This window comes from Lycium barbarum, chromosome 12, assembly GCF_019175385.1.
Source record: "Lycium barbarum isolate Lr01 chromosome 12, ASM1917538v2, whole genome shotgun sequence".
NCBI classification, from domain to species: domain Eukaryota; kingdom Viridiplantae; phylum Streptophyta; class Magnoliopsida; order Solanales; family Solanaceae; genus Lycium; species Lycium barbarum.
Window position 1 is genome coordinate 79,074,158 of NC_083348.1, and position 25,828 is coordinate 79,099,985.

General features: G+C 35.0%; 4 protein-coding genes and 2 long non-coding RNA genes across 6 annotated transcripts; 1 reads left to right on the forward strand and 5 right to left on the reverse strand.

The window, feature by feature from the left end:
- Positions 1 to 1,225: 1,225 nt before the first annotated feature.
- LOC132621131 (uncharacterized) lies at positions 1,226 to 4,997 on the forward strand. The gene is made up of 2 exons (XR_009575426.1): positions 1,226 to 1,497; positions 4,955 to 4,997. It is a non-coding gene; the product is annotated as an uncharacterized LOC132621131 (long non-coding RNA).
- LOC132621132 (uncharacterized) lies at positions 1,240 to 4,029 on the reverse strand. The gene is made up of 2 exons (XR_009575427.1): positions 2,212 to 4,029; positions 1,240 to 1,582 (listed from the first exon to the last, which is right to left on the reverse strand). It is a non-coding gene; the product is annotated as an uncharacterized LOC132621132 (long non-coding RNA).
- Positions 4,812 to 7,026, reverse strand: LOC132621123 (oxoglutarate-dependent flavonoid 7-O-demethylase 1-like). The gene is made up of 4 exons (XM_060335275.1): positions 6,704 to 7,026; positions 6,298 to 6,542; positions 5,459 to 5,783; positions 4,812 to 5,245 (listed from the first exon to the last, which is right to left on the reverse strand). Exons 1-4 carry the CDS (start codon positions 6,947 to 6,949, stop codon positions 4,985 to 4,987), a joined length of 1,077 nt encoding a protein of 358 aa, XP_060191258.1. The 5' UTR covers positions 6,950 to 7,026; the 3' UTR covers positions 4,812 to 4,984.
- Positions 7,027 to 10,668: 3,642 nt separating this feature from the next.
- On the reverse strand, positions 10,669 to 15,559 carry LOC132621117 (protein SRG1-like). Its single transcript, XM_060335270.1, has 6 exons — positions 15,425 to 15,559; positions 14,765 to 14,894; positions 14,081 to 14,389; positions 13,749 to 13,996; positions 12,645 to 12,969; positions 10,669 to 11,237 (listed from the first exon to the last, which is right to left on the reverse strand). Exons 2-6 carry the CDS (start codon positions 14,789 to 14,791, stop codon positions 10,977 to 10,979), a joined length of 1,170 nt encoding a protein of 389 aa, XP_060191253.1. The 5' UTR covers positions 14,792 to 14,894; positions 15,425 to 15,559; the 3' UTR covers positions 10,669 to 10,976.
- On the reverse strand, positions 15,255 to 19,483 carry LOC132621122 (protein SRG1-like). Its single transcript, XM_060335274.1, has 4 exons — positions 18,476 to 19,483; positions 17,594 to 17,841; positions 16,261 to 16,585; positions 15,255 to 15,688 (listed from the first exon to the last, which is right to left on the reverse strand). Exons 1-4 carry the CDS (start codon positions 18,719 to 18,721, stop codon positions 15,425 to 15,427), a joined length of 1,083 nt encoding a protein of 360 aa, XP_060191257.1. The 5' UTR covers positions 18,722 to 19,483; the 3' UTR covers positions 15,255 to 15,424.
- A 149-nt stretch (positions 19,484 to 19,632) lies between these two features.
- LOC132621115 (transcription factor GTE10) lies at positions 19,633 to 25,340 on the reverse strand. The gene is made up of 11 exons (XM_060335268.1): positions 25,162 to 25,340; positions 22,902 to 23,827; positions 22,713 to 22,776; positions 22,532 to 22,630; positions 22,384 to 22,436; positions 22,238 to 22,292; positions 22,062 to 22,145; positions 21,840 to 21,958; positions 21,682 to 21,748; positions 20,298 to 20,419; positions 19,633 to 20,076 (listed from the first exon to the last, which is right to left on the reverse strand). The coding sequence occupies exons 2-11, from the start codon at positions 23,811 to 23,813 to the stop codon at positions 19,846 to 19,848; spliced, it is 1,806 nt and encodes a 601-aa protein (XP_060191251.1). The 5' UTR covers positions 23,814 to 23,827; positions 25,162 to 25,340; the 3' UTR covers positions 19,633 to 19,845.
- Positions 25,341 to 25,828: the final 488 nt, after the last annotated feature.

Below are 25,828 nucleotides of genomic sequence, written 5' to 3' on the forward strand. Positions count from 1 at the left end.
TCTAAAAAGACATATTTGGGTTTGAAACTATGGTTTAACTTTTTAAAATATAAAATTTAACCCATAAGTTTATATTTTATAAAAAAAGACCTATAAGTTGGTAGATATTTTTAACAATTACCCCATCAATCATTTACCAATCTCATTAACTTCCATCAACCTTTATTTATGTCTACCAACCTTTAATTTATGTGAGATGATTATATTAAAGAGTAGTTACATTACTATTCATGTTAAATTTTCGTTTTTATTGAACTAAAGTTTGATTAATTGATGTTGTATTTTTTAGAAAAGTTTTCTAGTAGTGTACTAATTTTGTTATGAACTATGACTTGCTCATTTGGTAAGATTGTATAAGAATTTAGAATGTTTTGATAGTTTTCACAATTTGTGAGGTTTTTATGTCTATAAGAGAAAATACAACTTAAAATATTCAAATTGCATGTCCAAACATGATTTGAAACCATGGTTTCAAACCATATCCAAACGGGGCCTTAGTGTATCTCATCGTCAGCTTTACATTCCGGCCGTCGCACCGCAACTCTAAAACAATGACAAATTGAGGTCATATACGTGATCCAAAGTAACAAAACAATTTTTGTAATTTTCAGAAATTCCAGGAATTATCCACTGCTAGCTCGTCACCATCTTCACAACAAAGGAATTTGCCAAACCACCACCACCCCCTCCCCCCTCCGACGAGCACCACTAGAGGTGAAAGTCCGGGTGGATAGTTTAATTTAAAAACAACAACGAATAGGGCCTTTGAATATTTTACATGTACGGATGTACCTGCCAACTTTCAAAGTCTATTATTAGCAGCATAATACCACTGAAAACAATGAAGCGACACTAAAGCCTCTACCTCCATTTTCTAATCCGCCAATAAATCTAAAGAGCAAGACTGGCATGTATTGTTTAAAACAAGGAACCAATGTCAGACATTTAACTAACTTGTCTAAAACAAACAAAAGATTCCAAATCTAAGTACTCTGATTATTCCAAATCTAAGTACTCTCCTATGTTTTAATTTATATGACATTATTTCCATTTTGGCACACTGCAGTATATTTGACATTATACCGCTAATAGTATTGTATACAATTCTTACAATTTACAAGTATTTAGATTTATATAATATGCTTATCAATAAAAAAAATTTAATAATAATCAAAATTTAATTTTTCTTCCGCTGGACATATATAATTCAACAATTGAAGTAACATTTTAAATCATATATATCAAGTCAAACACCATCATATATAATAAAACAAAGAACGTCCTATTTTTGTTACAGCGGAACTCCAAATTACAATAGCAAGAGTAACTCGTGAAATATTTCACTGGATGAAAATAAGATAATAATCATCATAATATAGTAGAACATAGAACAGTACCCTATTTTTCTTCTTTATTACAGTCATCAAATATTGGAACTTGAAATTACAATAGCAAGAGTAACTTATACAAAATTTAATTTCACGGGATATAAATCATGTAATACCCAAGTAGAGTATCAAATGCTACCTAGGATTCGTCATCTTCTGTCTTGAATTCTTTGCAGTGTTCTTCCATGATGTCCCTGCATTATATCTCCAATGTATCCAATCATATCATCCAAATTAACATTAATTATAAGAGGAAGAGATCTAGTGAAGATCAAGGCACAAGTTAGAATACATCTGAATAACGAAATTTTTTACGCAACATTCTAATACTCAAAATGTGTATTTTGATTCAAACGTCTTAGCCCCCGTTTGGCCATAAGAATTATTACTTTATTCCGGATTTTTTTTTCACTTTTTTCCGGAATCAGCTGTCACGCCCCGAACCATGGCCTGGACGTAACACGGCACTCGGTGCCTGACTGCATGTGACCGAGCGAACCACATGGCTTGCTGAACTATCATGAAGCATACATGAGCGGAAATATGACGTGAATGCATGATGAGCCTTTATAAAACGTAGTAAGTCATAATACTTAATAAAAATACTTGTTTAAACATGAGTGCGGAAATAACATGAATGAGCCAAAATGGCTATATGACTCTGAATGTCTGACATGACATAACTGACTTGTCTAGTCTATGAAACCTCTATCATGAGTCTGACTGGAAAACATACTTACTGGGACAAGGCCCCCAACATACCTTAGATGCATAGCTAATCATAAAACAAAAGTTGACTAAGCCTCGAATGAGATGGGCTCACCAATAAGCTAATACGAATGTTGTCCTACTGAGCGGATGTGTCGTCCTGTATATCAGTACCTGCATCGTGAAATACAGGCCCCCGGGCAATAAAAGGGGACGTCAGCACATTGAATGTACTGGTATGTAAAGCAACCGAAAGAAACAACATGGGACATGGAATAACATGATAGGAACTGAAACTGAAAACCTGGACATGAACATGAGCATGAGTGCATATGTATATATATAACATAAGTAAAAACATGATAAGTAGGGAGAGCATTTCATAAACCGACATGTGATATCACCACGTGGGTACGTGGAGTCTGGTACCTCACCGGACCAGCAGAGCCCTCATACCTTGCCACAGTATAAGGTGGTAAATCACCACGTGGTTACGTGAAGTCTGGTACCTCGCCGGACCAGCAGAGCCCTCATACCTTGCCAGAGTATAAGGTGGTAACGTGCCTGATGGATCCATTCAGTGTAAAATTAATGTATCGTCTTATCTGGGCGGAGCGATCCTTGTCCTACGGTGGCTATGTAGTTTCAAGCTATCTGAGTCTTCTCGGTAATTTGTGCAACTCCCAAAAACATTAACATAATATAGTTGGCTAAGAAGCCCATGATTTTCGTGAATTAACTTGTACTTGTCTTGTAATAATGATTTCACAAAATAACTTGTAAACATGGTTTCATGAAATAGCTTGTAAACATATTCTTGATTCACGAGTAATAACAATAGTTCATAATCATATATATGTAATTGACTTGAAAACATGATTGTAACTTGCAAAATAAAATCATAAAGTTTCATATGAACATAATGAGAACACATGAGGAAGAATTCATGATTCATGGATTAAGCTAGGGTTCCTAATAACCGTAATGGAAGATTAGGAATACAACAACAAATATAGATACAAAATTCATGTACATAAATACTTAAATACGAGCTACCAATATGTTGGGTTTAATGCTCTAAGATTTGAACTTCATGGATATCAAGGAAACGAAGCATGGGGAAGAACATAGAGATTCCCTCATGTGGATGGAAGTTCTACATACCTTAATTGCTCCAAAACTTGAATTAAAGACTTAAATTTTGGAGAAGATTTCCTAAATCTTGATTCTTGAATCTTGAGATGGGTTTTCTTAAAAACCCTAGATTAGGAATGATGATTTCTTGTTTAGATTACAAGGATATATGTTAGAATTGAGTTGGAATAATTAGAATGGACTTACCTTGGTATTCTTGATGTTGGAGCAGAGTAGGAAGTCGTTCTATGGTTTGAAGGAATGAAAAATAATAAGTTGAACTGGTATGGATGAATATATACTGTCCTGTGAAATTGCAATTTACGACCTGAACAGTGCTGGTCGTATTTTCAGTTTACGGGTCGTAAACTGCAATACAGGCCGTATTTTGCAATACGGACTCCACTGCGTCTCTTCAGTAAAATGGTCATAACTCTTTGCACAGATGTCCGTTTGACCCCCGTAAGATACCGTTGGAAAGGTATTTCAATGCTCTACAACTTTCATCAACGAAGTTTTCCCAAATTCCAAACACGTTTTTAAATACGGGCCGTAAAGTGATATATGGTCTGTATTTAACCATATGACCTCAAAATGTCAAATTCCAGAATGTTCAGAAATTCTTGGTTTCAGTTTACGATCACTGTTCATGGGCGTAAACCACCATATCACAACTGAACAAGAAAATTTCAATTCCCACGTTCTTTATCTGATTTTCTAAGTCTATAGTTTCAAACCATGTCCAAACGGGGCCTCATTGTATCTCATCGTCAGCTTCCAGCTTTACATGGCGGCCGTCGCACCGCAACTCTAAAACAATGACAAATTGAGGTCATATACGTGATCCAAAGCAACAAAACAATTTTTGTAATTTTCAGAAATTCCAGGAATTATCCACTGCTACCTCGTCACCATCTTCACAACAAAGGAATTTGCCAACCCCCCAACCCCCCCCCCCCCCCCCAGCACTACTAGAGGTGAAAGTCCGGGTGGATAGTTTAATTTAAAAACAACAACAAATAGGGCCTTTGAATATTTTACATGTATGGATGTACCTGCCAACTTTCAAAGTCTATTTGCAGCATAATACCACTGCAAACAATGAAGCGACACGAAAGCCTCTACCTCCATTTTCTAATCCGGCAATAAATCTACAGAGCAAGACTGGCATGTATTGTTTAAAACAAGGAAGCAATGTCAGACATTTAACTAACTTGTCTAAAACAAACAAAAGATTATTCCAAATCTAAGTACTCTCCTCCGTTTAATTATTTCCATTTGGGGACACTGCAGTATATTTGACATTATACCGCTAATAGTATTGTATACAATTCTTACAATTTACAAGTATTCAGATTTATATAATATGCTTATCAATAAAACAAATTTAATAATAATCAAAATTTAATTTTTCTTTCGCTGGACATATATAATTCAACAATTGAAGTAACATTTTAAATCATATATATCAAGTCAAACACCATCATATATAATAAAACAGAGAACGTCCTATTTTTGTTACAGCGGAACTCTAAATTACAATAGCAAGAGTAACTCGTGAAATATTTCACTGGATGAAAATAAGATAATAACCATCATAATATAGTAGAACATAGAACAGTACCCTGTTTTTCTTCTTTATTACCGTCATCAAATATTGAAACTTGAAATTACAATAGCAAGAGTAACTTATACAAAATTTAATTTCACCGGATATAAATCAGGTAATACCCAAGTAGAGTATCAAATGCTACCTAGGATTCGTCATCTTCTGTCTCTACCTTCATGCGATCAATGAACGATTTTCCATCAAGTTTTCGTGCAAGAAAATCCTGCAAATATTTTTGTACGGGAACTCTTCGGAAAATGGGAGGATTATTTGGTCCAATGAGGCTGTATGCAGGTCCCAATTCAGAGTCGAGGTTAAAGACATAGAATGTTGCAAGAGACAGCCTCTTTGTGTTTGAGTTTACTGCTCTGTGCTCAATGCTTCTATAAACACCATTACTCAATATCTGCCCGGTCAAATAACATATGCAAACATTATAAATCTTAGAAAATGAGCTTTTTCTTTCAAAAATAAGATTATATAACGTTTAGCTAACTTGCAAGTAAATGGATTATAATTAATTCTATTTATTTATCTATTTGCTGCATTTTCGCTAAGTTACCACACTTTGAAACTCTTATATATATGTATATATATATATATATATATATATATATACCTCCATCATATCACCAACGTTCACAATGAAAGCATTTGGGAGGGGTTTTACAGGCAACCAGATACCGTCTTTTCGAACTTGAAGACCTTCAGTTTCATTCAATTGGAGAAGGATGGTGAGAGCATCAGCATCAGAATGGGGACTTATGCCAATGGTTTTGTGTGGCTCAGGGCAAGGTGGATAATAATTCATCCTTATTATCTGCATACCATCACTGGATAAATCTCTCATTTCCTTTTCATCCATCCTTAAAGCCTTTGCCAATTGACCCAGGATGCTTATTGCTAGGTTCTTGAATTCTTTGCAGTGTGCTTCCATTATGTCCCTGCATTATATTTCCTAAGTATCCAATTATATCATACAATTTAGCATTAAAAGAGGAAGAGATCTATTGAACATCAAGGCACGAGTTACATATACAACTTCTAACATAAAGTATACATAACAAGTCAGGTTAATCTCAACTCCGCAACTTTAAATTAACTTCTAAATATTTTCTGACACGCTCATTTATTTGTATTTAATGAAAGTCTGAATCTTAATCATTCAAGAAGGCTAACCCTTTTTGGTTGTTATGACTGGCAAGATCTGGAATCGGTAGGTTCTTAGTGTGCTTTGATCCTGCAGATCTCAGCCAATAAGTATGTTTGCTTTTTAGATCTGAATTTTAATCATTCAAATCTCAAATGTTAAGTATGGCTTTTTTCCGTTAAAACCACTTACTAGGTATTAATGAGTCTGAATAAATTTGAACGATATAACAAAGTCTTAATTATTATGATGTCCATTGAAGAATATCTGCAAAGAAGGCATTTCAGCAATACTGCATCCACTTTTACCTAAGTGAGACAGGGAGCTTAGGAAATAAGTGAGGTTTTCTCAAATTGGTAGGGAGAGTGATCATGTAAAACAAGTCACCCCAGTCTAACTTTTGCTCTTCAGAGAAAACAAAGGCTTGCCCGAATCCTTCAATATCTCCTTGTTGCTCAAACTTCTTCTTCTCTTCCAATGGTAGATCGAAAAATGCTTGGATTTCGGACTTCACTTTCTCCACCAATGATGAACTCACCCCATGATTCACCACCTGCAAGAAACACGAACTCAACATGTCTGGAAGCACAGGAGAGTTTTTTTTGCTCATACTATTGCCATCATTCGATACTGGGTCATTCATAGCACTACTATACCTATTTAGACCGGTCTAAATGGTACCATTCTCCACAACTTAAACCTAACATAATTTACCTGGAAAAATCCCCATTCTTTGCAAGCAAGATGAAGCCTCTCAAGCTCTGAATCATCATCTCCAATTTCCAGCAGTTTTTCCATGTCAATAACTGGAACTTGAGGCAATAATATGGAAGAGGATGTCTTTTCGATATCATCACGAACATATCGCGGCGGAACGGCTGCTCGTTCTTGTTTTGCCAGCTCTCGGACGCTAGGAACTTTCAAAGAGCTACCTAGCTTTATCGAGCTTGCTTCTTCCATCTATAAGTGAGGTTTTTTTTTCGGCTTCCTCTAAGAGAACTTGTTTTAGATAGCAAATGTCTGTACAGAGATGTGTGAAATGATAAAATATACTCCCTTCCGGAAAAAAAAAAAAAAAAACCGCTTAGCTTTTTTCTTGAAAAAAAGTTCACTTAGCAAATAAATAAAAAATTAATTTTATTTTTTCATATTTACTTCTATTAAGTGTGATATGATCAAATTTCAATACCTATTTAATTAGAAATAATTTAATTAAATTATTTATTTTATCTAAAAGTTAATATTTTTTTTTAAAATGTGCAAATAGCTAAATGGATTTTTTTTTTTTAATCGACGGAGTAATACTTTTATTTGATTTGTCTGTGTAAGGTAAGTCTATCCAGTGCCAATCTCCTCCATTTCGTCCTAGTGTACCTTAATTTTTTTGACACGTGTCTACTTAATAATTCAATGAATCTGACTTATCTTACTAACTAGTATACTTTTAACCATAGTTTAAGGGTAGTCTCTGCAATGTTCCCCCAAACTGTGTTAGCCGAGTAGTACCATTTCCAGTTGCCGAACCTCAAAGTCTGTTGGAATACCGTCAACAAGCTCTCTTTTTGTTTTTTAAGAATTGATTAGACCCAAAAACTTCTAAACGGAATTGTGCACAGAAAAAACCCAACACTAAAGAGGGGACAGATCAGCAGTTCAGTATAAAGATTTTAGTACTAGTAGAATAGGATGCTGAATTTGACTGTAGCCAGCCGATTGGGAAGAAGAAGTTAAGGATCGCCAATGGAAACTAAAGCTTCACTTGAATTTTCTTCCAAATCCGAAGACTTAGAAATTGTCCTTCAACACGTTTTCTTTATTTCCAGATAATAATAGGATGAATCTTTTCCCTTTAAATGAGCCAGATGCATAGAGTTTTAACAAGTTGAACAACCCCTCTCTAGCTATCATGGTTTCGAACATTTTTACCCATTGCAATTGGAAGGACCAACTTTTATTTACGGTATCAGTGAAGAAATCCAACACATTAGGACAGACCCTAAACGCAATTTTGGTTGAGTTACATCAGTTCTCTATCACAGATTTGGAAGAAACGGGTGTAAATTTTCTGTCGTCTAAACAGTGAAACAGAGAGAGGAGTATGTGAGGAATGTTGACCATGGTTAAGATATCCTATCCATTGCATTGTGAGCTGGACACGTGTCTATGTTTTAAGATAGAACTGGACGAAATGGAGGAGATTGGCACTGGAGGGGAGCCCAATCCGTTATTACTTTACTACTCTTAGGTGCCGTTTGTTCATAGATATTTTTTTTTAGAAAATTTAGAGTTAGAATTGTGTTTGATCATAATTTTTAAAATTGTAATTTTGGTGAAATGTAGTTATAAAAAAATAGGAAAAAATTAAAAATAAATTTTTGGAATTTTTAATATTCCGAAATATAACTTCAAATTGTATTTGGAATTTTCATGACCAAACGTTGATTTCAGAAAAAAGTGAAAAAAAAAATGAATAATTTTTATGGTCAAACGGTACGTTAATAAGAGGAATCGAGGAGCTTCCCTTTAATGTGAATTGACGGAAAAGTCCTCTGATTCCCTACTTGAAAAATAATTCACGCGTCCTTCGGAAACATGCTGACACATAGGGCTGTTCACAATTTTGGTTAAAACCAAAACCAAATCGAAAATTTAACCAAACCGAATAAAATAATCGACATTTGGTTTAGTTTGGTTTGGTTTGGTTTTAAATTTGAAAAACCGATAATATTTAGTTTGGTTATGGTTATAGTAAAAAATAACCGAATAAATAACCGAACCAAACCGATAATTATATACATAAAATTTATAATTATTTATATGTATAATATTAGCTTTTCATAAATAATTAAAGATATTTTATACCTTTTCATTATTAATTTAATTTTGGTCTACTTATTTTTAAGGCCCATGTCTTAAAAGAATATGTCCAACAATCCAAGTCCAACTCTAATAAGTCGTAAGCATAAGGGTTGTTTGTATTTTGAAACCTCTGTTTGACTTGTTCTTTTGAATCTAAACTGCGTTGCAAGTTTGGTCCACCTGATTTGCCAACAGCGTGTCTTTCCCTCAATATGCAGCAAAGTTCACCCTTGTGGGCTATGAGGAAAAAAGAGTTTCATAAGAAATTTGAAGAATGTAGAGAGAGAATATTTGAATTGTCACGGCTAGTCATAAACCGAAAAACCGAACCAAACCGAACCAAACCGACAATAACCAAACCGGTGGTTATTATTTTACTTGGTTTGGTTATGGTTTTAGACATTTAAAAATCGACTAAATTGATTTGGTTATGGTTTTAACCAATAATCGACCCAAACCGAACCATGAACACCCCAGTGACACAATGTTATTTCTCTTCATCAAATGTGGGCCTCACTTGAATATCTTATACAACACGGATCAGCTACTGATCATAGCCTTGGTAAGTTATTTTGGGACTATCAGTTTTCTGAACAAGGGCCCCACTGAGTATTCCTTTCACCTTTATTTATTTTCAACTTATAACTCATCAGCATAGTACGATGTTTTTTCTTGGAGATCAACTTAGACATCATAAATTTGGATTGACTATAAATGTTGTTGTTGCTCTTAATAATATTTTTCCCATGTTCATACAATTTATCAGCTGTCAATATTTAATCATAAATATTACTCTATTTGATATTTGATTGAGCACATAATTTAAAAATGAAAGAAAAACCATCAAAATTTATTATCTAAAATAAGTTATAAATATTTATATTGCTATAAATCATCTTATCAAAGATGAAATGAGAAATTTAAAGTTGAATTGAGTACTAACTGTAAAAAGATGTCATTCTATATTAAAAAAAAAAAGTATCACATATATAAATTTAGACCGAGGAGCTAAGTAATGAGGAATAAAGAAATTTATACATAAGAATTAAGAGAATACTCAATAATAACAAATACTCTCTCCATTTCAATTTATATGAATCTATTTGATTTGTCAGAGAGTTTAAGAAAAAATAGAATGACTTTTAAATTTGTGATGTTAAATGAATCACATATATTTTGTGTGGTTATAAATCATACGCATAAAGGTAATTATTTTTAAATATGAAAAGGGATCATTTTTTTTTTACACGAACTATTAAAAAATCGGTTCGCATAAATTAAAACGTAAGGAGGATAATTTTTTTATAGTAAATTATATAAATGTTTCAATCTAAACACACTTTACAGAATCCTTTGAGTTAGAGCCGTCGATGCCATTTAGCTTTGTTTATCAATTTCCTAAGCCATTTGTTTATTCATTTTTTTAGTTGATCTCATTCTCAGCTTCCAGCTTTACATTGCGGCCGCCGCACCGCAACTCTAAAACAGTGACAAATTGAGGTCATATACGTGACCCAAAGTAAGAAAACAATTTTTAGATGACATTTGTTTCCATTTTGGGACATCGCACGGTGTTTGACACTATACACTCCCAGTAATATTTTATACAATTCTTACAATTTACAAGTATAATATTCAAAATTTAACATTAATGCAACTTTTACTATCAAACTAACTCAAGTACACAGATTCATATAACTTTCAAAATTTAACATAAATGCAACTTTTCAATCAAACTAACTACTCGACTACTGTTTTAATATTTTTCTTCCGTTACACATATATAATACAACAATTGAAGTAACATTTTAAATTCTATATCAAATCAAACACCATCAGCTATAATAGAATAGAGAAGGTCGTATTTTTGTTCTGTATTACAGTCATCAAACAGTGACACTCCAAATTACAACAGCAAGAGTAACTCGTGAAATATTTCACAAGATGTAGATAAGCTAATAACTTAAAACCATCATATATAGTAGAACACAGAACGCCCTATTTTTCTTCTTTATTACAGTCATCAAACATTGAAACTTGAAATTACAATAGCAAGAGTATCTTGTAAAACTATTTAGTTTCACGGGATATAGATCAGGTAATACCCAAGTAGAGTATCAAATGCTACCTAGGATTCGTCAGCCTTCGTCTCTACCTTCATGCGATCAATGAACGATTTTCCATCAAGTTCTTGCGCAAAAAAATCCTGCAAATATTTTCCCACACGAACTCTTCGGAAAGTTGGAAGATTATTTGGTCCAATGAGGCTGTGTGCAGGTCCCAATTCAGAGTCGAGGTTAAAGATATAGAATGTTGCAAGAGATAGCCTCTCTGTGTTTGAGTTTACTGCTCTGTGCTCAATGCTCCTATAAACACCATTGCTCAATATCTGCCAAGTCAAATAACATATGCAAACAGTATTATAAATATTAGAAACGATCGAACTCTTTCTTACTTAAATAAGATTAGATAACGTCTGGCTGACTTGCATGTAAATGGCTTAGTAATATTTACTTATCTATTTGATCAACTTATCTTGAGTTAATTCTAATTTCAGTAACTCCAATTTGTTCTAAACGAGCAAGTTTAACCTAATTAGCCATCTAATGTAACATTTAAATTAATGAAAATAGGGAAAAGGTGCAAATATACCCCTCAACTTTGCCATTTAGAGCAGATATGCCCCTCGCTATAAAAGTGGTGCATATATACCCCTGCCGTTACAAAAATGGTGCAAATATACCCCTGCAGTTACAAAATGGTGCAAATATACCCTTTTCACTAACAGAATTTTTTTTAAAAATCATTTAATTTATTTTTAATAAAAAAAAAGTCTACCTATATTTTCTTTAGTAGACATAATTTTCTAAAGCCACATGGTAATTTTTTTTTATGGTGGGTCAAGTCTGGTAAGTTTAAAAAAATGAGTAGACATATTTTTTTAAAGTCACAGAGATATTTTTTGAAACTTACCAGACCTAACACACCAGAAAAAAAATTACCATGTGGCTTTAGAAAATTATGTCTACTAAAGAAAATATGGGTAGACTTATTTTTTTAAAGTCACAGAGATATTTTTTGAAACTTACCAGACCTAACACACCAGAAAAAAAATTACCATGTGGCTTTAGAAAATTATGTCTACTAAAGAAAATATGGGTAGACTTATTTTTTTAAAGTCACAGAGATATTTTTTGAAACTTACCAGACCCGACACACCAGAAAAAAAAATTATCATGTGGCTTTAGAAAATTATGTCTACTAAAGAAAATATGGGTAGACTTATTTTTTTAAAGTCACGGAGATATTTTTTGAAACTTATCAGACTCGACACACCAGAAAAAAAATTACCATGTGGCTTTAGAAAATTATGTCTACTAAAGAAAATATGGGTAGACTTATTTTTTTAAAGTCACGGAGATATTTTTTGAAACTTACCAGACTCGACCCACCAGAAAAAAAAATTACCATGTGGCTTTAGAAAATTATGTCTACTAAAGAAAATATAGGTAGACTTTTTTTTAATTAAAAAATAAATTAAATGATTTTTAAAAAAAAAATTGTTAGTGAAAAGGGTATATTTGCACCATTTTGTAACTGCAGGGGTATATTTGCACCATTTTTGTAACGGCAGGGGTATATATGCACCACTTTTATAACGAGGGGCATATCTGCTCTAAATGACAAAGTTGAAGGGTATATTTGCACCTTTTCCCACGAAAATATAATGACTACCCTACTTCCACCTCCCTCAAAGCATTTCAGTTGCTCAACAAGGAAATTCTTCTATAGTTACCTCCATCATATCGCCAACGTTCACAATGAAAGCATTTGGGAGGGGTTTTACAGGCACCCAGATACCGTCTTTTCGAACTTGGAGACCTTCAGTTTCATTGAGCTGGAGAAGGATGGTGAGGGCATCAGCATCAGAATGAGGACTTATGCCAATTGTCCTGTCTGGCTCAGGGCAAGGAGGATAATAATTCATCCTTATTAACTGCATACCTTCATTAGATAGCTCTCTCATTTCCTTTTCATCCATCCTTAAAGCCTTTGCCAATTTACTTAGGATGCGTATTGCTAGGCTCTTGAATTCTTTGCAGTGTTCTTCCATGATGTCCCTGCATTATATTTCCAATGTATCCAATCATATCATCCAAATTAACATTAATTATAAGAGGAAGAGATCTAGTGAAGATCAAGGCACAAGTTAGAATACATCTGAATAACGAAATTTTTTACGCAACATTCTAATACTCAAAATGTGTATTTTGATTCAAACGTCTTAGCCCCCATTTGGCCATAAGAATTATTCACTTTTTCCTGTAATCAGCGTTTGGCCATGAAAATTCCTAATACAACTTGAAGTTGTATTCCGGAATACCAAAACCTCAAAAAACTTGTTTTAAAAAAAAAATCACTTTTTTACAATTACATTTCAACAAAAACTACAATTTCAAAAACTATGGCCAACTCCAACTCTAACTCCAAAATTCCAAAAAAAAGTGAATTTTTTTTTGGTATCTATGGACAAACGGGGCCTTAATCTTAATGCACAATTTTAATATTCAGATCCATGTGTTAGAATCTTAAGAAAAACAAATGGAGCCTTACTAGAGAGCTGCTAGCTGTTTATAAAATTTTATTTTCAGAAGAATTAAATGATCATTGCACAAGCAAAATGCGACTAGCAAATAGTATGTATATCTTGTGTATTTTTTTCATGTTTCCGTTTTCTTTTCATTTAGTATTCTCTTGTAACGCTTTTTTGTGTTGTAAATCCTTTAAGATATCCAAGCTCTCTATTCAAATGGGCTAAAAATGATCTCTCCAGCGTAAACTTTGACAAACTGCAAACTCGAAAATTTTCGTTTGAAGAGAGAGAGAGAGGAAGATGTACCTAAGTGAGACAGGGAGTTTGGGAAATAAGTGAGGTTTTCTCAAATTGGTCGGGAGAGTGGTCATGTAAAACAAGTCACCCCAGTCTAACTTTTGCTCTTCGGAAAAAACAAAGGCTTGCCCAAATCCTTCAACATCCCCTTCTTGTTGCTCAAACTTCTTCTTCTCTTCCATTGGTAGATCGAAAAACGCTCGGATTTCTGACTTCACTTTCTCCACCAATGATGAACTCACTCCATGATTCACCACCTGCAAGAAACGAGAGTATTTAGACTATTTTGCTACAACTTAAAACCGAAAAAGAGTACAGCATTTGATCATTGAAATATAAACCTGGAAAAATCCCCATTGTTTGCAAGCAGAATGAAGCCTCTCAAGCTCTGAATTATCATCTCCAATTTCCAGCAGTTTTTCCATGTCAATGACTGGAACTTGAGGCAATAATATGGAAGAGGATGTCTTTTCTATATCATCACGAATATATCGGGACGGAACAGCTGCTAATTTTTGCTTTGCTAGCTCTCGGACGCTAGGAACTTTCAAAGTGTCACCGAGTGTTCCTTCTTCTTCCATCGATAAATGAGATTTTTTTTTCTGGTTTCCTTTAAGAGAACTTGTTGTAGATGTCAACCTTATAGAGATCTGAAATTATAGCGTGCAAAATATAGTACTTTTATTTGTTTTATTTGTTTAATGTACTCTAGATTATAAACATAATAATGTTTCAATCAAATCAAACAGCCAAAACCAGACTTACAGAATTCTTTAAGCGGTAGATTAATCCATTTAGCTTTCTTTATCAATTTCCTAGTACCTGGGCCATTTATATATTCTTTTTTTAAGTTTGACAATTTTTTTTTCTTAGGTATCTCATCGTCAGCTTCCAGCTTTACATTGCAACTGCCAGAACGCAACTCTAAAACAATGACAAATTGAAGTGATGATGTACGTGATCAGAAGTAAGAAAACAATTTTTGTAGTTTTCAAGAATCTCGGATGGATTTGTCCACTGCATACCTCGTTGACATCTTCACAACTAGGCATTTGAATATTTCACATGTACCTGCCAACTTCCAAAATCCATTTGCAGCAAATAATTCCTCTGCCTCCATTTCTTTTATCCGGCAAATAAATCTACAGAGCAGGACTGTCATGTATTGTTCAAAACAAGGAGGCTATGTCAGTCATTTAAATAACTTGTCTAAAAGAATAAGGATAGATTTTTCCAAATAGAAAAGAGAATTTTTTCCAAATCTAAGTACTTTCATCTGTATTAGTGTCTATAGCATTTTTACCATTTTGCGACATTGAAAAATGTTTGACATTTATAACGCTGGTAATTTTTTCAAACAGTTTTTACAATTTACAAGTATTCAGAGTTATATAATATTCAAAATATAAACATTGATGCAACTTTTTCTATCTAACTAACTTTTCGAGGGTTGTTTGTTCTTCCACTGCACCAACATAAATAAACAATCGAAGTAACATTTTAAATACTATAACAAGTCAAACACCATCATTTATAATGGAACAGAGAATGTCATATTTTTCTCCTTTATTACAGTCATCAAACAGTGGAATTGCATATTACAACAGCAAGAGTGCAAGAGTAACTCGTCAAATATTTCACAGGATGTCGATAAGCTAATAACCAACTAAAGTACCAAATGCTACCTACGATTCGCCATCCCTTGCCTCTTCCTTCATGAAATCAATATACGATTTTCCATCAAGTTTTCTTGCAAAAAAATCCTTGAAATATTTTTCTATGGGAACTCTTCGGAAAATTGGAGGATTGTTTGGTCCAATGAGGCTGTGTGCAGGTCCCAATTCGGAGTCAAGGTTGGAGCTATAGAATGTTGCAACAGAGAGCCTCTCTTTGTGTGAGTTTACAATTGCTCTGTGCTCAATGCTCCTATAAACACCATTGCTCACAATCTGCCAAATCAAATAACACATGTATACAGAATTACATAACGATATTTTCATGAATATCCTTTTTCTGAAAAAGAGCTCTTTAACTTCTTTCCAAAATTAAGATAAAATAAAGTCTCACTTCCAAAGTTCCAAGTAATAAAAAAGAGCAGTCCGGTGCACCACACTATGTGTGGGCTCGGGTTAAGGGCCAGACCACATTGTCTTCAGCTAATTCTAATATCTATGACCTCCAATTTGTTCTAAACGAGCAAGTTTTAACCTAATTAAATCAAATGAAAATGGTAAGACAGTCTTATTTCCACCTCCCTCAAAGCTTTTATTTTCTTTTTCTTTTGTTGGCAGGGAGAGATTGAAGACACTTTGAAGTATGTGTAATTTTATTAACTCGCAAAACCAATGGTCTGAGTTAAGACCTTTCATGAATGTAAATGAGTGAATATATGAAGCATGATAAGTTGATAACGCGGTGAATAAACCAGAACTTAACCTATAACTTACAGAACGAAATTGCAATTCTCACTGCGTTACCACCCTTGAGAAATCAGTTACTTAACAAGTTTGTTCTTATTTACCTCCATAATATCACCAATATTCACAATCAAAGCATTCGGGAGAGGCTTTATAGGCACCCATATGCCATCTTTTCGGATTTGGAGGCCTTCAGTTTCATTTAGCTGGAAAAGGACGGTGAGGGCATCAGCATCGGAATGAGGGCTGAAGCCAATGGTTTTGTGTGGCTCAGGGCAAGGCGGATAATAATTCATCCTCATTGACTGCACGCCATCACTGAATAGCTCTCTCATTTCCTGTTCATCCATCCTTAAAGCCTTTGCCAATTGACATAGGATGATCATTGCTAGGTTTTTTATTTGTTTACAGTATGCTTCCATGATTTCCCTGCATTTTGGGATTAAGTCATGATCATCTTGCAACTAGACCACCTTAGAATCAAATTTATCATCTAAGAAGTAGAACCACAATGTTTACACACTCCACGTGACAAAAGGAGCACTAAGATTATCAGCAGATTGTGTTAGAATCATATCTTATATCTAACCATTTTTAGTCCTTAACCATCATGAGTATATTAACAGAATATGCATAAAACTAACTAAAGTATTGAATAGGATACGACATAACCATTGATGAACAAAAATAACGTGTACGTAAAGAAAGCTTTTAACTTGAATGCACCTTTTTTTAGATGGTGTGTTTTCTGAAATTGTTGAGATACGGGACTTTTTATATGCTTTTATTATACAGGTGTGTCTCTCTTTGCATCTTCCCTTCAAAGATGTAACTCCAGTAAACAATAGTTTTATCAGGCATAACTGAAACAAGACATGGGCGTGTATTTTTCTTTCTGAAGAACATGGGTGTGTTATGTTGCAACGGGTTACAGATACTGCAGCAATACACACGACCAGAAAATGCACGTGGAAAAACATGGGTAACTATTCCAGAAGAATATGATATCTTTAAATGAATCTGATTTCTTTTGCTTTCTTTGCACATAGGTGTGAGGCCATATTTGTCTTACATGGGAAAGCCGAAAAGGTCCAAATATACCCCTGAACTGTGCTAAGTGATTCATTCATGCCTCCATTAATAGTTCGGTTCATTTATGTTTTTTGTAAGGAAACTGAAATTAAGTGAGTAAGGGGGGAAGACTTATCAATCTCTAATTGTACTATTTAGCACCAGCAATTGCTACATAAGTCGTTCACAAGGATGTTTCTTAAGGTGGTTCCCCAAGAGGATACAGCAAAGGGACCTTACTCCTGGTTCAAGAATGGTCCAAGGTAAATTTACTTTGTTTAGGACCTCCGCATCATTGGAAAGATCAATATGATAGACTCTGGGGAGGGTGAACCATGGTGAGAGGGATAGTGGGGAGAGAGGCACCTGAGTTTTGAAGGCAATTTTTGAAACAAGTCCATTTGCCGGATATGAGGGGGAAGAGTAGTTATGTAAAACATATCACTCCAATCAAGTTTCTGCTCCTCTGATACAACAAATAGCTGACCAAAACCTTCATGGTTGTCTTCCTGTTGCCATAGCTTCTTCTTTTCTTCCATTGGGAGTCTGAAAAATTCAATAACCTCTCTCTTGAAGTTCTCCAGTAATGAAGGTGTCACTCCATGGTTTATAACCTAACTTCTCAAGAGAAGTGTCAGGAGACGATGGTAAAAAAATTTAAACTAATACTGATACAACCAATAAATGAGAAGGAAGAGAACACGAAATCTTATGCATTTCGGAGTCTATAACTGTGATATTACAGCATATTTCCTGAAAAATTGAACATAAGTCCCTTCTGAAAAAGAAAGAAAGATGGGTAAAGTTGACTCTAATAGAGCTCCAACTTGAAGTATAACGAAGCTTAATTTTAAATCATAGTTAAAAGCAGAGGGGTAAGGCTTGGACATATTCCTAAAGCAATTTCGCACGAAGTATTTTAGTATAACAAAAAGATATTGTGCCGAACTGTAATGTATTAAATTGATAAGTGAATTAGACTTTCTAAAACAAGTTTGAGCTGTGTTTCTGTGTGCCCAATATTTTAAAAGGCTTTAAAACTAAAAGGAAATACCACATAATTTGAGACAAAAAAAGTACTGGTACTATCATTTTCACTGGTTAACAAAGGAAAGGAGTTTTAATTCATAGTATTACTTTTAGGAACTAAAAATGAAAACTACAAATCAAAATATCAACAACCCAAATAATGAATAGAAGAAGCAAAGAACAATTGAATTATTAAACAATTCATGAAGAAAACCAAACCTGGAGGAAACCCCATTCTTGGCAAGCAGAGTGAAGCTCTTTCAGTTCAGAATCCATGGAATCCCCTGATGTCAACTTTTGAAGATCGATAACAGGTACCGCCTCTCCAGCAGATACGGCCGGAGATTCCAGTCCTGGACGGACATACCTGGCCGGAATATCGGCAAGGTGCTCTTTGGCAAGCTCTTGAACACTTGGAACTAACACAGATTTTCCAAAGTTTACCACTTCCGGGGGTGACTCCATTGGTTCAGTTAATCTCTTGTTGGGAACTTGAATATATGAGTTGTTCAATAAAAACAAACAAACAAACCAAACCCAATAGATTCCTTAATTAATTATTTGCATTATATAGTACATGCATACATATTTTTATTTTTTTCAAGTGGAAGCACCGAACCTCCAGCGGGAATCTCTAGGTAAATATTTTTACTGGTTTGAAAGAATAATTAAGCAGGATTCTAAATAATTGAAATGAAAACAGGCCGGTACTATCCTCATTACATGGCAAAACAAACTATGGTCTGAGCAAGGATCAATATAAGAAACACAAGATCGCCAAGCAAAATTGTACTAAAGCAAATTACTATGAAGCTATTAAAAGACCCGAAATTTAGCATTCCATATATACTTGTGTGCAACATGAAACTGCAACTCTATGATCTAATTGACTCTCTAGAATGATGAGAAATGAGATGGAAGATCTGAAAAGGAATTCCAATGATTTTCCAGGGAATTCTCCACTGCTTCGTTGCCATCTTCACAGTTAGGGGATTCGAATTTCATATGTACCTACAACTTTCAAAATCCATTTGCAGCAAACTATTCCAAACCATGAAACACTTCAGCCTCTATCCGTGTTGATTCTTCGTGTTCACATTTGGAGTCCGTATGGTACAGTTCTACATGATGCTTTTGGATCTTCTCAGGTACGCGTAAGACTTTTCTCATCTGTAGTTCTGTACTGGTATTATCGATAAATTTTTTACCCAATTTCAGGTTTGCTGCATCTCCCAAATGAATTTTCACACAAGGGGTGTTGGAATCACAATACAAGGATTATAATACATGGACAGAAACTCGATGCATTGTTGTGCAGAATATTTGGTTGACTGCACTATTAAAATTGAGATACCGAACCAAAACCGTACTGAACAGACCAATGAACACCCTACTACTTGGTATATCACAACCTCTTGAGTATTTCAGATATATGCAGTTAGATATCAGGTTTACATTATCGCACTACGAACCTAGAGAAAAAGGGTGGGATAGAAATTGATGCATTTATACAAGGAGTAGCCTACTATAAACAAGAGGGGCAAGAAACAAGAAACGGTTCACAAAAACGGGCGAGGCTCCGCCCCTTATTACAAGATCTCCCCATCTTCCCAATCCCCGTCCAATATTGCATCTTCATCATCATCTAAGTAATCCTCTTTGATGCATAAGCCAAGCCTTTGCAGAGGGTTGTCCCCCAATATGATAGCGAATCCATCTCCATTACCAGTGAAATTCTCAGCTTCTGAGCGGCATTTACATAGTTTCTCTAGATCTCTTAGTATCTTCAGATTATCTTCAAATTCAACTGTCCTTTCCATCTGTTCAGGAAGGGAAAAAAAAAATTCAGTGAGTGATAGGGGGGGTTCAGTTATTAAAAGCAGGGATATGTTCTCTTCATTTGTTATTTCTCCATCTTTGCTTCTTGCTTGGTTTTTATTCTTTTCTGGCAAGGGGTGTTGCAGTTGGGGAGGGAGGTATGTGTAAGCGGGGGTAAAGCAAGGAGGGGTGGGGGGTGAGAGTTTCAACAATAACCACAAACCTTTTGTAGAGCAATCCGGGCAGCTTCCCGTTGTCTCTCCCGCTGCATCTTTAAATCAGCCTCCGCCTTCCTTTGAGAGGCAACTTCAGCAGCTTTAAGTTCTGCCTCAATGCGGGCTTTCTCTGCACACAACCAAGGTTCTGTCAGAGAAACAGCACCACATCCAATAAAGGAAATCATGTACGACTACTTGAAATGCAACCACTTAATTACAGATACGTGCTGCTAGTTATCTCTGAAATATGAGATTTTATCGCCTCATAAGACGACACCAAAAGAGTGATATAATTGAAAAGAGGCTGTGGACTACTTCAGCCTCGCAACACGTAGATTCATTCAAAGGCAGGTGTGTGCATTATTCCCCACAAAATGTCGGTTCTTTTATTTATTTGCTGTTATATCTAGCATCAAGATTTTTCAATTGTTTAATATGTTTGCAAATTTTGCGAGTGCTATTGTTTCCTATTAGTCATTTTGCGAGTTTTTGAATAAATATTAATTTAAGACTACTTTTGTTTTATGAGTTTGCACTCTTTCCTCAGAAAGTTTTTGTTTAAAAAAAACTACATTTTCTTGTTCATGAAATTCTCTCTTTCTGCGAAATTAAATCTAAATAAATTCATGATCTAGATTAGTTTGTAGTTGCTGATGTCCATTATATACACAGTTCGTAAATATACACTATCTCACTAAATCTCATAGCTAATTAAGAGGGAAAGCGGAACAACTTTAAAAACCGGAAAACCAAACCGAAATGGAAAACCGAACCAACCAGAACTTATTTTAGTTTGAATTGGATTTTATTGTTTTTCATACTGAAAACTGAAAAAATCAAATCCACAAAACAAGACCAAACCCAAAAAAAGGAATCCAAGGACTTGTTTTTGGCTCAAATAGTTTGAATCTTTTGTAAATTCAGCTATATAGCATTTTTTTTATCCAGGCACTTTCCAAAGAATATTAACATCACATTAAGAGCTTTCTAGAATCCGTGGCAGGACCAAAAAGGGTGACAGTGCATAAAGCATAAGTTTTTGCCTTTTATATAATTTTGTTTTGTTTATAAGTATCCTAGCATTCTTCTATTTTTTATTTTATTTTTGATTAAGCACCGGGTGTCCGGGTCTCTTTGAGCCCCGACTAATCCCGGGGGTGCACAGGCCCTCGGCAAGGAGTTTCCTGCAAGTGCACCACGGGTAATTCAGGGTTTACCCCAGTCCTAGCATGCTTCTATTTTATCTGCATCAATATTGATAACTAGCCAGATAGAGATCCTCTACATATGTCAACTGTGTTCAATTACTTGAGTTTATTATCCACATTCCATTTAAGCTACTACCGTAAGAAGAAACCAATCAATCAATCACAACATAAACCATCAAACCTTCAAGCTGCTGCTTTTCCAGTTGCGCTCTTTCCTGCTGCATGCTATGCAAATCAGCCTTATCCCTCTGATTCAGCAAACAAAAAAGTTGTGACAAACCAAACCAAATTTAAATAATGTATGCCATAAGTTCTCTAAGCGGAAAGGCAAGGCATTACATCAACTGGAAGCGATTTCTGTTTTGCTTTGATAATGGTGTCAGCAAATCGGCTCTTCAGCATTGCAGCACGTAGCGCTTTGGTCGGGGAAAGATCAGCGTTCATAAGAGGATCCCAACCTATTTCCAGAAAACAGTAATCGCAGATTAGAATTAAGTTCATTTGCCTTCTTGGGTACCAAAAAAGATGAAATGATATAAAGAGTGCTAGACACACAATCACCTTCACAATATGTAACAGTGGAATCACATGTTGATCTACTTGGACTGGAACATGAATTTTCTTCACAAAGGATACCTCGACCACCTTCATATTATCGAAAGCAGCTCGTCAATAAAGAACATTAAAAAAAAATTTATGCGTGCTATTGAACAAATATGAGAAAGGTTTGCAATCACCATGAGAGTTCAAATCATTTCTAACTGATGCCGAGGAGTTTGTCACCTCTCTATCCTGAAAATGCATAGAAGGGGTCAGTTGCAAAGAAAGGAATGAGTAACGCCTTAAATCTATTCAAAGATGTTCTAAACATCAAGACACCCACCCTTCTAGCAACACCCAAATGATCTTTCTCTGGCTTTCTTTCTGTTGGAATATCTGAATTGCGAACAGAAGTACAACTTGTTTATTAGCAATAGAAGATTCGGAGCTCCAAAGAAGCTGAAGAAAAAAGAGGGGCAGAACAAACTTACTCCTAGGAAGAGCATGAGTATCAACACCCTGAAGGTGGCAAGCAACAATGTTTGCTTGTTGCTTGGTATTGACAGAGCAAATAGAACTTGTGCTACTATCTGTGCCCAAAAAGACACATCTCCAATCAGCCTATGGAAAAGATCCATAAAAGCAGAAATTTTATACCCGCCCTTTTCGTACCTTTAGGGACAGTCTCTATGGATGACAGATGCCCACCACTTTGTTTCACGCTAGCGGGCTCTGCCTGTACAAAAGAGCATCAATTAGATAACAAGTAAAAGTTCCAGAAGAAAAAAATGATAAAACTTCAAGTTTCCTTCGCAGTAAACAGCTATTGTACCACTTGAGGTCCAATATATGACTAATTACCTTTTCTGTAGCTAAATTGGAATATGCTTTAACCACCCTCTTTAACTCCAATAGTGTGTCGTCATCATACTTATCTAGGTCCAAGTTAACCTTCTCTTCTTTTAGACCCACCAACCCAAACTTTTGAAGAGCATTCTGCATTTTCTTAATAACATTTCCCCTAAGTAAATCAACAAGTTCTTTCTTCAGCTTTTGCTTCTCCTCCAAAGGCATTGATCTCTTGTTCAGACCATTAGCATGTGGTGTAGATTTCTTGAAGAAAGTCTCCCTTGTATTCTTAGTGTCATTTTCTATACCACTTGAAACATACTCCTCACTGAATTTTTTGCTCTCAGATTTCCACTTCCCTTCTAGCAACTTCCATCTCTGATTAAAAGCATTATCCAATCTCTTAGCCATGAGGTGAAAATCATTGCTAGGAGGATTATACTTCATTGCATTTGCGAACGTCAACCTCACATCAGCAGCAAATTCATCAACATCGAAGTAAAGATTGCCATCCAATTTAGCTTTGACTGCTCCCAAATCCATTGGTTTTCTAATTATAGTGAAGTAGTCAGGAATGTTATACAGGACTGGATCCACTGGTACAAGGAAGGGCCATCCACTAGGATGAGCCATCAAGGTTTTCAGAACGTTACTGCATTGTTGCTTTATACTCCGATCCATTTTCCGCCTTTTCTCTCTTTCATTGTCCATCACCAACTGAGGTGCACGTTTCTTAGAGTCAGACGGCATAGGTAGTTTCACCTTTATACCCATCTCAGAACCTCTGCCAGATTCAGCCCGCACTCCCTTGGAAGAAATTTTTATTTTCAGCTTCTTCGTCACTATACTATCACCAATGTTCATGGTGGGCAACTCCAGGAGCTGAAGAGAATTGTTCACCTTCGGAGATTGAGCATTAACCATTGAACATACACACCCTGGAAAATATAGAATAACAAAAAGGAGTTAAAAGGGAAACCAGACAGCACTTTTGATACAAATAGAAAGCAAACTTAAAAAGACGAAACATTTACCCAGGCCAAAGATATGGTTAAAAAGAACATGACAATAACCTCCTAATCAGATATCAAGACTAAATTTACCTCTTGCAAGTCATCAAAATCCCATCCCTCTCATATCCCACAAGAGTAAAGAGAAAGACAATAAAGCAAAGTAATTTGATAAACTCAGGGACTTGAAAACCTTTTTTTTTTTTAATATAAAGAACAGGGACTTGAAACTAGCATACGTTCTTAGTTAATGTACTATACTTCCTTGTTTCATTGTTAGTGTTCTTCAACATGGATTTGCTTAAAAGGGAGCAAATTCAGATGATTCCAATCAGATGAGGTGAATTTCAACCAATAAATTGAGCACCAAGTTCCATTAATTGAAGGACCAACAAGAGCTCCGTCAAACCCCCCCCCCCCCCCCACACACACCTAAAAAAAAAAAAATATATATATATATATATATATAACGCCATAATTTATTTTCCCCCAAATCACACAGACAGAACCAAAAGCGTTGAATCAAAACAATCAATTCCCAAATATGACCTAAAAAGAAAACCCCACAAACAAAATTCAACCTAAGAAACAAGTTCCCCAAAACACAGAGCGTGATCAAACCTTTCTCCTACAACACAGAGAGAGAAGGAAAAACCAATGTTTTTCAACAAAAACAGAAAAAATAAACAAGACCCACAATTTATTCAGCCATAATTTGCACAAAAAAAACAAAAACAAACTTGACATTGAATTACATTGAAATTCAACTGAAAGCCCCCTAAAGCCGAGTCGCTCTTCTTCAGAAAAGAAAGGGCTCTGAGAGCGAATCTAAACAATCAATTCCCAAATATGGCCAAAAAAAAAAAAAAAAACCCCGTGATTTTAATTTTCCCTGAACCACATACAAAATTCAACCTAAAAACTAAGTTCCCCCAAACCAGAAAGACCATGATCAACATTCTCTCCTACAACACACATAGAGAAGCAAAACCCCGACGATTTAATCTTCCCTGGACCACATATACAAAATTCAAGCTAAGCAATAAGTTGCCCAAATCACAAAGACCGTGATCAAACTTGTCACCTACAACAGGAAAAATAAACAAGCCCCACAATTTATTCAGCTATAATTAGTACAAGAAAAAACAAATTACACACAGAATTAACTGAAATTCAACTCAAACAGAAAGAAGGATGATTTTCAACAACAACAAAAAAAAGAAGACCCAGAATTTATTCAGAGAAAGAAACATATTTGACACCTGAAATTCAACTCTAACGGCGAGTGAAAAAGGGCCCTCTCTTTGATGAAACAACTGCTGCTAAGAGTAGACCACCACCACCTGTAAAGAGCGAAGCGACTATCACTAAGGTTTTTAGGGTTTTTATTATTGATATGATATTCATTGCCTCTCTCTCTCTCGTGTGTATATATATATATGTGCCGCCTTTCATAATATATAGAGACCCTTTTAACCCTTTGAAGAAATTCGTAAATATATATATCACCTACTCCTTCTTCCTTTTTTCTTTTTCCTTCTTTCTTTTTTGTTTTGCTTGAGCCCCAAGTATCGGTTCAATACTATTTTTTCTTCGCACCAGATCATAAATAATTTTTTTATAAGTTTAACCGAGATTAACAAGTTAAAGTTGTGTTATTTTTATAAAGATGTCAGAAACAATTTTATAAATTAATGAATTCACAATTATAAGTATTTCTGTTAAAATTAAATTCAGATGAGCTGTGTTTTTTTACTATGATAATTTTTTAAGTGACAAAACAAAAAAATTAGAATCTAACTCAACCCCCAAAATCTATCTCAATAAGTTGAATTTGTCTAAGTCCATATAAGCAGAATATCATTCCAGCCAGTATGGGACTCTAACCCTCTCTAACATAGGAAAATACATAAATTATCTCCTAGACTT

Excerpts from the sequence above, each read along its gene's own strand:
- LOC132621123 (XM_060335275.1), bottom strand. The coding sequence starts at position 6,949 with ATGGAAGAAGCAAGCTCGATAAAGCTAGGTAGCTCTTTGAAAGTTCCT. Across the intron at positions 6,543-6,703 it reads AAGAATGGGGATTTTTCCAG|GTGGTGAATCATGGGGTGAG; the intron begins GTAAATTATGTT and ends TGTTTCTTGCAG. Across the intron at positions 5,246-5,458 it reads ACGTTGGTGATATGATGGAG|ATATTGAGTAATGGTGTTTA; the intron begins GTATATATATAT and ends TTGACCGGGCAG.
- LOC132621115 (XM_060335268.1), bottom strand. The coding sequence starts at position 23,813 with ATGGTTAATGCTCAATCTCCGAAGGTGAACAATTCTCTTCAGCTCCTG. Across the intron at positions 21,749-21,839 it reads AGAAATCGCTTCCAGTTGAT|AGGGATAAGGCTGATTTGCA; the intron begins GTAATGCCTTGC and ends TTGCTGAATCAG. Across the intron at positions 20,077-20,297 it reads CCCGGATTGCTCTACAAAAG|ATGGAAAGGACAGTTGAATT; the intron begins GTTTGTGGTTAT and ends CTTCCTGAACAG.
- LOC132621117 (XM_060335270.1), bottom strand. The coding sequence starts at position 14,791 with ATGCCTAGTTGTGAAGATGTCAACGAG. Across the intron at positions 14,390-14,764 it reads GTTGTGAAGATGTCAACGAG|ATCTCTATAAGGTTGACATC; the intron begins GTATGCAGTGGA and ends CTATAATTTCAG. Across the intron at positions 12,970-13,748 it reads AAACTCCCTGTCTCACTTAG|GGACATCATGGAAGAACACT; the intron begins GTACATCTTCCT and ends AATATAATGCAG.
- LOC132621122 (XM_060335274.1), bottom strand. The coding sequence starts at position 18,721 with ATGGAGTCACCCCCGGAAGTGGTAAACTTTGGAAAATCTGTGTTAGTT. Across the intron at positions 16,586-17,593 it reads AAATTGCCTTCAAAACTCAG|GGAAATCATGGAAGCATACT; the intron begins GTGCCTCTCTCC and ends CCCAAAATGCAG. Across the intron at positions 15,689-16,260 it reads ATATTGGTGATATTATGGAG|ATTGTGAGCAATGGTGTTTA; the intron begins GTAAATAAGAAC and ends TTGATTTGGCAG.